The following is a 14,770-nucleotide window of genomic DNA, read 5'->3' on the forward strand; positions in this document are numbered from 1 at the left end:
CATCAAATTCTGTCAAAGGCTGGGTGATTCTCAAAGCCAAACAATTCGTAAGATTCAGCAGGTGTTTGGAGAAGATGCGATGGGTGTAACACAAATTAAACAATGGTTCAACCGATTCAAAGATGGCCGCACATCAGTCGAGAGTGAGCAGCGTAGCGGCAGGCCCCAAACTGCTCGGAATGCAGCTGTTGAGCGGGTGCGAAATTTGGTGATGGCAGATCGCCGTTTGACAGTGCGGGAGATTGCAGAAGATGTTGGAGTGAGTAAAGATTCTGCACATGCAATTTTGCGTGACGATTTGAACATGAAACGAGTGGCTGCTAAATTTGTACCCAAGTTGTTGTCTCAGGAACAAAAAGACACCCGTTTTGACGTTGCACAGGACCTTCTGGACACCACCAACACTGATCCTGGGTATCTGAATTCCGTGATAACTGGAGATGAGTCATGGGTGTACGGGTACGACCCAGAAACAAAACAACAATCGTCTCAATGGAAGCATCCCGATTCTCCAAGGCCGAAGAAAGCGCGGCAGGTGCGAAGCAAAATCAAGGTGTTGCTGACTGTTTTCTTCGATGCCGTGGAATTGTGCATCACGAGTACGCACCGGAAGGACAAACAGTGACAAAGGTGTACTATCAAGATGTTCTCAGGCGATTCCGTGACGCAGTCCGGCGCAAAAGACCAGACATGTAGACAGCGAAGAACTGGCACGTCCATCATGACAACGCCCCAGCACATTCATCCCAATTGATCCACACGTTCTTAGCCAAACATGGAATTACAACCGTTCGCCAACCTCCCTACTCTCCAGACCTGGCTCCTTGTGACTTCTGGTTGTTTCCAAAATTGAAGAAGCCTCTGAAGGGATCCCGTTTTGAGAGTAGAGAAGACATAATGCGGAACACGACGACGGAGCTGAACAACATTCCAAAAGAAGACTTCCAGCGGTGTTTCCAGCAGTGGAAGGATCGGTGGGCTAAGTGTGTGGAAGCACAAGGGGCCTACTTTGAAGGGGATTAGGGTCCCAAATCTGTCAGGTATTCGCAACTATTTTTCTGGCCAAAGGTCGGATACTTTTTAGACAGCCCTCGTATAAATTTGGATACCGAATAATTAGGACGTTATAAACTGCGCACCCAAATTTTAGTCTATAGACATTTATTAATTAGTCTACTAAATAGAGTTTTGTATACTCTACTTGGCATTGGTAATCCTCGTATCTAAAGGTTTATAAGCAGCTCTTAGATTTCTCACGCAAACGAAATGGAACATGAAAAACTTTCAGAAAACACTCCTACTGTTTAGCTCAAATCACTTGACGTTTGGTTTATCTAATACTTAATGCTACAAAGAAATATTATTTGCATTCAAAAATGTGTTTGTTAATAGAATGTTAGTATATGTTTAGGATAAAAGAAAATCGCTTCTAAGTAACTAGGGGAGAAAAGCACGATTTTACTTAAATTGTCCATTATTTTATGGTAAGAATTTTTCTTTATATAGAAGCCAATCTAAATCAGTGTTTATTCTTTCACGTTCTCGGGTTGAAGAGTTTTCTCCCACCTGTGTTCTACTAAGGAAACGTTTCACGTTATACTTGTAGACGAAAGGAAATGAAATCTGACAACGTCGCTCTTACGCGCCATTGGCTTTTGCCAAACGTCAAGAAGTTTGAGTCGGACAGTAAGTTTCTTTGTGTCTTTTGTGTCTGCTTATTTGTTTTAAAGATAATATTTTATTTAAAAGTATGTATTTACGTTAAGAAGTCAACGTAATATTTTCATTTAAGTAAATGCAAACACAAATCGCACGAAAATAGTTTTACTTTACTATTTTAATTTAATTTTCTAATAATAATAATAATAATAATAATAATAATAATAATAATAATAATAATAATAATAATAATAATATGTACACTAAGATATAAAGTGACGTACGCACACAAATATATGAATATCATTTCAAAATAAAACAAAATTTGTTATACCCACTAGGTTATTCTTTTATGAACTAATTACCTCCAGCAGCGACGCAAATCTGTCTTCAACATTGGAGCGGACAGGTAAGACCATTCCCATTATCTTATTTTTTTAAAGCGATGTTCAAAATATTTATGAACAACAATGCTATGAAGGATCTGGGGAACACAGTTTTGAACATTGAGAGGTGGGCAGATTTGAGGCTTATTCTGGGGGAGGGGAGAGATGATACTCATCGGTAGATGAATCTGATTTATGACTTGAACCTGTGTTATACTATGTATCAGGCAATATATATGAAGTGACAGTCGGACATAAATCATCACATTTCTCCCCAAGAAACACATTTCAAATCCGATTATTGCGGGGGACAGTCCCCCCAGTTCCAAGATTGAGAAGGGGCATGTCTTCCTCCTCCTCCCTGGATTTGCGCCAGTGATCTCCAGTAGTCTCAGGTCCAAATTATGAAACACAGATTGATGTTGAGTGGAGTATCGCTAAACTGTCCTATGAGTTTCTTCTGCTGCATTATAGATACGAAAAATGTCTTCGGTCGGCACGGAGCACTGAATGACTTCTTGATTGTAGCTGTTGTCAATGGACAACGCAGAGGTACATCATGACTATGACAATTTCAAACAGGAGATCCTGGAGGTCATTGTCTTGCAAGAGAAATTTTCATACGTCATGCATGGTGTTTAGAAATACTCTCTTCTGTTTGACAATATCAAGTAGGGAGACGTGTAAGAAGAGCCTATCGCCAAGTAAATCTTTGCGAAATAATTTGCGAGCTTACTTGAAGTTTGTTGTGCATCTATTCACACTTGAGATGAATACTTTTTCTACGGTTATTGGTTTTTACAGTACTTTTATATACATGTCTTTGTTTAACACATGATTTTACTGTGTCATACACGTCAGTGTAGCCTATATTGATTTTTGAGTTGAAATGTGGACTTGTGAGATTTGGCAACATTGGTATTTCAAATCTTTTAGGGAAGTGACGATGTCGGGGCCATTGCCCACTGCCCTTCCCAAATTACGTCCCAGACCCATGACAAATATATTATTCCTTATTTGAATGCTTTGATAAATTACTGTATATATCGTGTGCCAGATAATAGTATTAACCTCTGTTAATGCTGGTTTACATAAGGCACTTTACTAGGTATGTATTTGTACTTGTACCTAACATTTGTACTTGTACCAGTTGTGAACACAACTGGTCTGTGTGACTGGCAAACCTACAATATTTTTGAACATTCATTTATTTCATCTTTCGGTGTCAAATTGCTACTAAACTTAATACCTTATCATATTATAATATTATGTGTGCTTTCTCATTACATTCAAAATATTTAATTTCTATCTTGTTTCCAATGTGTCCCAATGCTTAACTAGCACTACACAAAATAGCCAAACAGACAGCATTTTACATAGTACTTGGCTTCAGCTGCATTTTTTTTTCGGGCTCGACCTTAGCCATAGGAACTAAATACATATTTCTGATTGGTTAAAGTTATCTGTTCCCTCGCCCCCGTAGTACACATATTAATCCAAGTTGCACCACCCAAGTTGACGTAATGTCACGTGGTATTATCATTGGGGCAAAGACAGAATAAAACGAACCCTGCGGGGCTTCTAACCTCCTTCCCTCGCTCAGCTATGATTCGTAACATGAGTAAATCACTTTGTTTTATATATCAATAAAGTTGAGTGTGCGAAGTGGACTAATTTACCACGCAACATTACATCGCGACCGGATAGTGCAACTTCAATGTATGTTTAACTATATCCCAAGGAAGGCAAGGAAGAGTATGCCTACCTTTTCCCCTTCTCGTGCCTCCGGCATCTCCCCCTTTCTAACTCTACACTACCCCTTACAACCCCTTGCTTCGCGAGGGCCCCACTTCTTACCTCCTGTTGGTATATAACGTCATTGTTTAAAAGGGCTATCAGAAATCTCTAGGTAAATGGTGGAAGAAAACACAATGTATGCATTATATATTAGACCCCTACGTAAAAGGGTAAATGAGTATTATTTTCATTTTATTTTAATAATAAAAGTGTTATGAATTTTTTTAAAAAAAAAAGAAAAATAACTTTACTTGGGCCTGGTTTAAACTGACGCCAAAAGTGATTTTCATTACCAGCCCGGTCACTAGCATCTGGTGTTTGATTTGTGCTATATGTATGCTACGTGGCGAGAAACGGTAACTCCCAACCAATCAGAACCACGTATTTAGCTCCTATGGCTAGGATCTAGTGCGATTAAAATATATGCGCTCCAGCTAACACAGTAGGCTTAAATACGATACGTGACTACAAAAAGCTCTCTCCTGTTCCAAGTTCTTGTAAAATTTGTCAGAAACAGAAATTACAAAAAAAACTTGTAACAATTAAACTCGTACATTGTAGCTTGTGAAGTATTATGCTAGTGTGTTTCAGAAATAAACCGCCTGGTCCTCTTTACCAAATATCAAATCAGACACATTTACTTGACAGTGCAATCATCTATTCTCCTGAAGATCTTGGGAGTTTGTTTGATTTGCCTGCCATCTGTTAACAGCTTCAACACTAATAAATGTCATGTGCTGCCTCTATTGTCATTTATAGGAACTCAATGATATAGTCCTGAAGTAAGTTAAATCGCCTGTAGATACAGTAGTAATTTAACAAATTTAAATCAATATCAATATACAGTATACGTACTAAATAAAAAAAATAAAAATAAGAAAAGTACAAAAATAAGGAAGTTGATAACAATTATTTAAGGTGCATAGGTCTCTGATTCGATTTCAATTTGTGGCGTGTGAACTTTATGGTGGACAAACATCATGTGCATAAGTTTTCCCATTTCCTCTCGCTTAGTTCATATTATTTCATTCATTATCACCATCATAATTACCAAGTCCCTTAGCCTTGGTGTGTAATTAGGAGATGTTAAACTCAGTGGTTGTAGATGGTTCTGGACACACAGAAACATTTTTCCGGAAAATATTTGTCAATGGCGTGGGAGAACCGGGTTCAGTTCCCGGCGGGATCTCATGTGGTTCAGATCCCACTTTAAGCTGTAGGTCGGAAGATGGTACATCCATCTCGGTAGACTTAGATGGTGTAAGTTGTGATGAGTAGTGCTTATTTTGGCGGTGGCGAATTATGCTGACTGCACGTGCTACGCGTTGGAGCTGGAGATCGCGAGCGAGATCGAACACCTGCCCGGAATCTTTTGCTGTTTCGCGTTTATCAATCTTGCCAGAGATGCCATTTGAAGTAGAAGTTGACAATTGCTGATTGTCCATTATGGATATCCAAAACGATAGCGATGAATAAAGAATATGAAAATGAAAGATGATACAATGCCAAAAATATTTGGCCTCTCTCGGCTGAAACTCTATCTTGCCGCACCACTACGCCCGTAGCAATGATTGCCTGGTTGCGTCCATAACTCAGGATCGATTACAACCTAGAGTCGATACCTATACAAGGTACCTCGATCGGAGGGGGGGGGGGTATTTGTGTCCTTGCCCTACGTAAATGAAGTCTCTGCTACAGAGACGCTAACCTCTTTTTTTTTTTTTTTTTTAATTACAATTAAGTTCGATGCGACTACCTTATTATACTCGTAAGTGGAACGACGAACGTAACTTTCGCAATCTTTTGTACTATACTTGCTATATTGACATATATGTATAACCGATGTGGAAACAAAATTGTCGTGTCTATTTGGTTAGCACACGAACCCGAATTCGAATCCAGGCATCAGCTCATGTTGCTCGAATTCCATGTTAAGTTGTAGTCTCTTGGCTCATTTGGCGTCGCTGCTGAGAGAAAGCCTTTAAAATCCAAAAATATGTTTCAAACAGGAAACTTCAATTACAGTGTTTTCAATTGTTTTCCCCTGTAATGTTAACAACCTCAATACATGATATAAAACATAGATAAAACTTGTTCCTCATACTCTCCTATGTGAACTATGTTTTTAGGTCCTATAACGTTCATAAGTGAAGTTTTAGTTTATAGATGAATTGAAGATAATAATATTGATCCACGAAATCTAACTACAAACAGTCTTCGACTTACGTACTGTGTTACCACCCAACCAAAATATTTCGTACTAAGCTAAGCAGAAATAAGTACTAGATCTGGGGGAAAAGTACTAAAATTTTATCTGCTCCCGTTTCACCCTATTTATGAGATTTTACGATATTAATATCTTATTAGAAGGTTTCCGGCAGCTCCCCCTCCCCTGTTGGTGGAAAGTAACCCCACGTTCTTGAAAGAATCCCAACTTTAAATTTTTTACAGTCAAAATTTGATACAAACCGTGCAAACCAATTGCACCGGCCCAATTTAGGCTTTACACTCCCTAAAGAAAAAATCATGGCGGAATCTCTGCTTCATTGTCGTATCAGCAATGTAAAAACCACTCTCTGTAAAAAACACTAAAGTAACACAAGAATGACAAATACAAACGGTGTCAGGAGAAAACGAAATATCATAAAATGAGCTTGTAGAGACTTTTATTGTGAGTTTGTATCATTGTCATTATATGTGCATAACGTTTCTCTTTTGTTTTTAAAAGTTAGTTTGTGTGTGTGAGTGTCAGCAAGTTGAGCACCAAGAGATCCATACAAGACGGTCCTCCGGAATTCGTACAAAAAAGACAATATAACAGTAAGTTGTAAGTGTTTCAGTTGTTGTGTAGTTAGTGCAAATAAACATTTATTCATTCATCACAATTAAGCCGTTTTGTGAACATTTATTCAACAAAAGACAGAACATTGGTCAGCTCCGACCGGATCACAGTGAACTAGCGTGTGATACAAACTGTGAATGTGTATGTGAACAATTGTTACATTGCTCTTTGTTTAGTGCGGTTCATGTGTGCAGTGACATTTATTAATTCTTCTGGAAACTATGTGAATAGACATAAGTGAGAACACGTTCATCAGTGTGGACTTGTGTTTATTAGTTAGTGTGGACTTACAACATTTTTCAAGATGGAGGACTCAGAAAGAAGCAAGTTAGTGAAACAACGTGGTGTGTGCAAAAGTCAACTGACAAGAATTCAAAACTACGTAAGTAATATTAATTCAACAACTACAATTAGTCAGGTGAAAGTACGTAAGACTGCAATGATTGAGTTGTATAAAAAGTTCGATGAAGTACAATCACAGTTAGAAATAAATTACGAACAAGTAGAGGACGATGCATATAGAGAGGACTTTGAAACCAGTTACTATGATGTATTAGCGCAACTAGAGGATTGTATTATTCAGCGTAGCCAGGAATCTCATTCAAACAATTCCTCAAAAAATGAGAATCAGGTGTCAAATAATCAATTAAAATTGCCTCGTGTTGAATTGCCATCATTTGAAGGACAATACGAAAATTGGCTTTCATTTTCAGACAATTTTAAAGTTATGATTCATAATAACGATAACGTGTCAGTGTTGCAAAAGTTCCATTACCTTAGGAGTGCATTGAGAGGGGAGGCGTATGATTTAATAGCGAATCTGCAAGTTACAGAAGCTAATTATAAAATTGCATGGCAATTATTGAAAGACAGGTATGAAAATAAGCGTTTGATTGCAGCTACTCATGTCCGTAATTTGTTACATATTAAATGTATCACAAAGGAAACTACATCAGAATTCAGAGAATTTATTAATACAGCTACTAGTAACTTGAATGCATTACGAGCTTTAGATTTGCAGACATCACTAGAAGAGGTTTTGTTAGTTCAACATTTCGTTTCACAATTAGACAATAACACTAGGCGTGCGTGGGAGTTACAAATCACAGACCATTCTTTCCCTCCCTTATCAGAGTTCTTTGCTTTCTTGGAACGTAGGTGTCAAGCATTTGAAACTATAAAAAATACACCATCGCAGGAAGTAGTGTCAAGGTCAAGGGGCGATAAAAATAGACAGAGTGCTGAACCGAAACAAAAAGAAAAAACAACCAAATCATACGTGACAACAACTCAGTCTTTCTGTAACTTTTGTAAACAAAACCTAATACATCAGCTATTTAAATGTCCTGCATTTTTAAATGCTGAAGCAAAAGAAAGACAAGACTATGTTCGAGATAATTTATTGTGTTTCAACTGTCTCAAAAAAGAATGTAAAGTAAAGACGTGCAGATCAGGTGGCTGTAAACGTTGTTCCAAAAAGCATAATACCTTGCTGCATTATGATGTAATGTCAAAAGCAGATGAGAAAACCAGTGTTGCTAATTCACAATCAAGAAATTTTTCGAGTCATTCTAATACGAATAGGGAAAATATGACACAAGGTTCTTATTGCATTTTCAAGGGAAAACCAAATGTTACTGTTATGTTATCTACTGCTATAGTAAATGTACGAGATGCAAATGGTAAATTACATCCATGTAGAGTATTATTAGATTCTGCCAGTCAAAGTAATTTTGTAACTGAAGATTTAGTTCAAAGGTTGCGTCTACCTAAAAATAAACACCGAGTTCCAATTCAAGGTATTAATAGTGTGATTAGTGAAACAAAGCATTGTGTAGATGTACATATAGAATCAAGAATTCGTGATTTTGCAATTGATGTAAACTGTTTAGTTTTGCTCAAAATAACAGATAACATTCCAAGTAGGCCAATAGATCATGCTGATTGGAACTTGCCGACAGACATAGTGTATGCAGATCCTAACTTTCACCAACCAGATACTATTGACATTTTGTTAGGCGCGGAAGTGTTTTTGGACATTTTGCGATCACATAAGCTGACTAGACCAGGGAATTATCCAGTGGTACAAGAGACTGAATTTGGGTACATTTTGGCGGGTAAAGTTCCTACAACAAGAGATTCTAGTATACCACAAGTGTCATTTTTTGTGCAAGAAAGTAACCTTGATAGACAGTTGCAGACATTTTGGGAGCTCGAAACTATACATTCAACAGTTATGACTCAAGAAGAAAAGCAATGTGAACGACACTTTGAGGAACACACTACCAGAGATAGCAGTGGTCGATTCGTTGTACGTCTGCCAATTAAGCCAAATCATAAACCATTAGGAGAATCATATAATTTAGCTCTTCGTAGATTTTACCAGCTAGAAAGACGGTTGCAGCAGTGTCCAGAAATTAACGAGCAGTACCGTAACTTTATGAGGGAATATGAAGAATTAGATCATATGAAACCAGTGAAAGAAGAACATGAAGATAATGGTATGAAATGTTATCTGCCACATCATGCAGTATTGAAACCATCCAGTACCACAACAAAGCTAAGAGTGGTTTTCGACGCTTCTGCAAAGACTTCAACGGGGGTTTCATTAAACGACATACTTATGACAGGACCAACAATCCAGCAAGATTTACATTCAATTGTCACGAGATTTCGAACCTTTCCTATTGCTTTTACGGCGGATATTCAGTCAATGTATCGAATGATTAAAGTTCATGAAGATGACATTGGACTTCAAAGAATTCTGTGGAGATATTCATCAGTGGAACCAGTCAAGATTTATGAGTTGCAGCGGGTCGCATATGGTGAAGCATCATCACCATATTTGGCGACTGCGTGTCTTCGAAGGTTAGCGGAAGAAGAAAGAAGTAAATATCCTCAAGCAGCAATAGTATTGGAACGTGATTTTTATATGGATGATGTAAGCTCAGGATGCCATAATGTCGAACAGGCGTTAAAGCTTCAGAAAGAACTTATTCAATTATTGCAAAGCGGTGGGTTTACTTTAAGAAAATGGTGTTCGAACGAGCCAGCATTGTTGGAAGCAGTGCCAGAAGAACATAGGGAAATTCACTTACCGTTTGAATTTGAGTCCGAGTCAGGTGTTTCAACATTGGGTTTATCGTGGAATCCTGCATCAGATAAGCTTCTCATCACCAACAAGTCAGTTAGAGAATGTCTCACGACCAACATACCAACCAAACGTCAAGTGACTTCGACCATAGCAAAAATATTTGATCCTTTAGGACTTATAAGCCCTGTAGTTACTCCATTCAAGATTTTCTTACAACAAATGTGGATCCATAAGATCAATTGGGATGATCAAATACCATCAGAGCTCTATCAGCAATGGTTAGACCTGTGTCATCATCTTCCAAGTGTTAAGGAAATACAAATTGATAGATGTGTAGTATTGAAGAATTATGTTCATGTCGAGATACATGGGTTTGCTGACAGCAGTCAACTTGCGTACGGCTGTTGCATATATGTTAAAACGGTAGACATTTCAGGCAAACTACTGTTAAACTTTTGGGTTCTAAATCGAGAATAGCTCCTATTAAAAAGGTAACGTTACCAAGACTTGAACTTTGTGCGGCAGTACTTTTGAGCAGGATGTATCGAAAAATAATTCCGATATTAAACATTTCAGTGAATAGTACTTACTTCTGGACCGATTCAAAAATAGTGCTTGCATGGATATCATCTCCAGCTGCCAGATGGAAGGAGTTCGTGGCAAACAGGGTTGCAGAGATACAGGAGATCACATCAGTCAACCAGTGGCATCATGTGTCTTCAATGGACAATCCAGCCGACATTATTACACGGGGAATGGATCCGAAACAGTTGAAAGAAGCAGATATTTGGTGGCATGGACCCGCATGGCTTCAATCATCTGCATGGCCCGAACAATCAGAAGTGGTAGACGAAGATGTTCCAGAAGAAAGGAAAGTAACGAGCATATCTTTAGTCAGTTATGAAGGTGACATAAGCTTTCTGGAAAAATTTTCATCATTGTGGAAACTATTGCGAGTTATTTGTTTGTGTCGTCGTTTTATTTACAATTGTAAAAATCACAACGAGAAGAAAGTAGGAACTATTTCCACTACTGAAATTAGTGATACTTTACAACAATGCATTAAGCTAATCCAGCAGGTTAGTTATTCGCAAGAATTCAAGGACTTAGCTTCATCAGGCCAAGTTTCATCCCAAAGTGAACTTAAATCTTTGTATCCATTTATAGATAATGAACAGTTGCTACGAGTGGGAGGACGGCTAAAAAACTCCGACTTACCGTATGATAGCCGACATCAGATCATCTTACCACCTAAAGAGCATCTCACCAAATTGATAATTGAAGCGGAACATAGAAGATTGTTACATGCTGGACCGCAGTTATTGATTTCATCATTGAGGCAAAAATATTGGATCCCACGAGCTAAACAAGTCGTTCGATCTATCATTCATCAGTGTCTAGTTTGTTTTAAATTGAAAGCGTCAGCCTCAGAACAACTCATGGGTCAATTACCATCAGCACGAGTACAGCCAGCTCGAGCTTTTATTCACGTAGGGGTGGATTTCGCCGGTCCCCTAATGATTAAGCAAGGAACTAGATCTCGTAAAGTGACAAAGGCGTATGTTGCAATATTTGTGTGCTTAGCAACCAAAGCGATTCATATGGAGTTAGTGAGTGATTTGAGTAGCCAAGCATTTTTAGCAGCTCTTCGAAGATTTGTATCAAGAAGAGGTAAATTTTCGAACATCTATAGTGACAACGGAACCAATTTCGTTGGAGCGCAGCGAGAACTTAAGGAGCTTCAACAACTACTCAGTTCACAACAATTTCAAAACTCAATTCAAGATGTTGCAGTGCAAGAAGGATTTACATGGCATTTCATTCCACCCAGAGCAAGTCATTTTGCAGGCATTTGGGAAAGTGCAGTGAAGTCATTTAAGTTTCATTTAAGAAGAATAGTAGGTTGCACGATTCTGACATTTGAAGAACTCAACACAGTCATAACACAAATAGAAGCCTGTTTGAATTCAAGACCAATCACCGTTCTATCCAATGTTCCCGATGATCCTTCATTTTTGTCACCAGGACATTTCCTTATTGGTGAACCTTTGATGAGCATTCCTGAACCAGATCTAGTGGACATTCCGACCAACCGATTATCAAGATGGAATCACCTTCAGAAGATGAAGCAGCATTTTTGGAAAAGATGGTCTCAGGATTATCTACATGAACTCCAGCAGAGAAGAAAATGGACAACAAAACAACCTAATATTTCTATTGGAGATGTGGTTCTAATCAAAGAAGACAATTCTCCTCCATTGTCATGGAAATTAGGTGTCATTCAACAAGTGTTTCCGGGAAAAGATGGACTAGTGAGAGTAGTGAGTGTAAAGTGTAAGACAGGGACTGTTAAGAGACCAATTACTAAAATTGTACCTTTACCAAAAAATGATCATGTGGATTGTGTGTAAGTTGATTGACTTGGTTCAATCAAGAGAGGGGAGAATGTAGAGACTTTTATTGTGAGTTTGTATCATTGTCATTATATGTGCATAACGTTTCTCTTTTGTTTTTAAAAGTTAGTTTGTGTGTGTGAGTGTCAGCAAGTTGAGCACCAAGAAATCCATACAAGACGGTCCTCCGGAATTCGTACAAAAAAACAATATAACAGTAAGTTGTAAGTGTTTCAGTTGTTGTGTAGTTAGTGCAAATAAACATTTATTCATTCATCACAATTAAGCCGTTTTGTGAACATTTATTCAACAAAAGACAGAACAGAGCTTTTTGAGAAAATAGAGTATTAATTTCTTAATAGCCTACTGTTTAAACAGATCACCAAATATGTAATATTATTTACTGTGGTCATTTATTTGTTGGAGGAGGCGACCGGATGACACCTGTCCCACTTCCGCTCTTGTAAATATCACTGTTGGGGGAAAAAAGCAGGCAAAAAAAAAAAAAAAAAGTTACCAGAAACAATGAAATTTTCGAACATTGCCAAAGGGTCTTTCCTAGTAAGATAGCGAAATCGGCCCTTGATCCAAATTGGGTCGCTATTGACCCAAAACGTTATTCCTGACCTAAAACTACCTTAAAAAAATGACCCACTTCCCTTACCGAATTATCGTATCATACATGCTCAAAATTGATTTTTTTTAAATTTTGGTGGAGGTGGTCGAAAAATTTTGAAAGTTTCACAGATTGTAGATACTGTCTAGATGTAAATGTGCAATTCGTTTCAAAATCATCGATGCGTATTTTCTTTATTTTTTTGTGTGTTGAAAACTTCAAAAAATTGTAGATTTTTTTTTGGGGGGGGGACACGTCGCTGATTTTTTGTTAAAAAAATGTTATACTTTTAGGTACAACATATATCTTTTTCGGGGCCTGAAAGTGAAGGCAACATTGTCAAAAAGAAATAAAACTGAAAACAAACGTGTTTGTCGCACAGTTTTTCCACCATTTTAGGGCCCTTAACGTGAGTGCCCCTTCAAACAATCCTTTGCCAGAGTTCACAATTTTCCTTTTCTTGCGTCCCTTCCGCTTCTGTCTTTCTTCGGCTGCTTCGATTGTGTCCGTTTCGGAACAGAAACACCAAATATATCTCCGTAACAGTGCTTCCACTGCAACCGACTCTTGCACAACGAAGTTACACACATCTCGCATCAGCTCCTCGCATCTATCAATGCTTGCTTCACTGGCCGCACACAGTGGCACTCTCTACCGGTAGCGCTCTCTACCGCGAGCTATGTCAACTTAGATTTTAGGGGCATTGTTTTTCTGATAACACTGTAATTTCTATGGATGGCAACACTGAAAATCCATCAGGTTCATATTTTCTGTTGTAGAACAACATTATCTATGATTGTGGTAAGTTGTATTTCATTATCTCCTTTCACTTATGAAAAACAACCAAAATAAAAAATTGTAAATTTTGTATTATTTTTAATGTTAGGCTCATAATGTGCTTAATCATTTATTATGTAATATGATTTATTAACAAGATACAGAAGCTTTATATTCTTATTAAGCTGATGGTAATAATAATAAAATTATTAACTATTCAACAATATACTTCTTATATCGATAATTTCTGAGTTCTGTTACGTAACTCGAGAACTGTTTGTAGTACTTTTTCAGAACAGCTTTTCAAACACCTTAACTAAAACATTTTTGCATTGAACGTTATAGCTGTTTTCTTTCAATGTCTTTGCACCTCTACTGATTTTAACTGTTTTCGGTATATCTGTGTTCGTGTCCGTGTTAAGTCGAATAGGAGTTCCAAGTCTCAAAAACGTGTTATATCAGAGCATGAATTATGTGCGATGGTTCAGATTCTTTAACCCGTAATACACCAAGCGGGGTCCTGTAGGGACCCCAGAGTGTGATATTTGGTGATACTGCTGCAACTATAAGAACCAATTTATTCTCGATCTTTATATGTGCCCTGCATCCTTTTGGGATCTCTGCTACATAATTAGATCAATGATACGTTCGTTAAAAAAATGCAAAAGAATGAGTTGAGAAACTAAAATAATACTTGGGGTTCCAAGAAGACGCCAGCTTGATGATTTAGGCAACGTTGATGATTTAGGCTTGGTGACTTAAGGGTTAAAGTGGCATATCGCTCACTTGCGATATGAAGAGCACCTGTTTCAGTGTATAAGCGGATCTGAAAAGGTAGGGGGATGGATGACGTCACGCCTTCCCCTGTGCCTATCTTTGCCTAGTGTAATTTTTAGGAAGTGAAGGGACGCCGTAGATACTTTTTGGAAGTGGGGGAACTCTTCCCCCACACTTGTACCCCTGCTCCTGTTTAGGAACCTGTGGGTTAGTGCTGAACAACTTGCTACGGGTTCTTCCTTTTTTACTATATTGGCATTTGCTTTCATTAAATATTTGCGTCTCCTTCGGCCTAAATTGGTTAGTCGTGAATATTAAATTTAATATTTTATTTATTTTTCCTTGTTATAATATAGCCGTGGGCTGGACCTTCTTAATTAACACAATTACTATAGTTGTGATCAGAGCCGTAGCTAGGGGAAGGGGGCG

At 37.9% G+C, this 14,770-nt stretch overlaps 2 protein-coding genes across 2 annotated transcripts; both read left to right on the top strand.

Moving 5' to 3' along the window:
* Positions 1–6,988: 6,988 nt before the first annotated feature.
* On the top strand, positions 6,989–10,255 carry LOC145665492 (uncharacterized). Its single transcript, XM_081732800.1, has one exon. It carries the CDS (start codon positions 6,989–6,991, stop codon positions 10,253–10,255), a length of 3,267 nt encoding a protein of 1,088 aa, XP_081588926.1.
* Positions 10,256–10,317: 62 nt separating this feature from the next.
* On the top strand, positions 10,318–12,189 carry LOC145665493 (uncharacterized). Its single transcript, XM_081732801.1, has 2 exons — positions 10,318–10,653; positions 10,858–12,189. The coding sequence occupies exons 1-2, from the start codon at positions 10,318–10,320 to the stop codon at positions 12,187–12,189; spliced, it is 1,668 nt and encodes a 555-aa protein (XP_081588927.1).
* Positions 12,190–14,770: the final 2,581 nt, after the last annotated feature.

Source organism: Thermobia domestica, chromosome 11, assembly GCF_964235325.1.
Source record: "Thermobia domestica chromosome 11, izTheDome1.hap1.1, whole genome shotgun sequence".
Taxonomy (NCBI): domain Eukaryota; kingdom Metazoa; phylum Arthropoda; class Insecta; order Zygentoma; family Lepismatidae; genus Thermobia; species Thermobia domestica.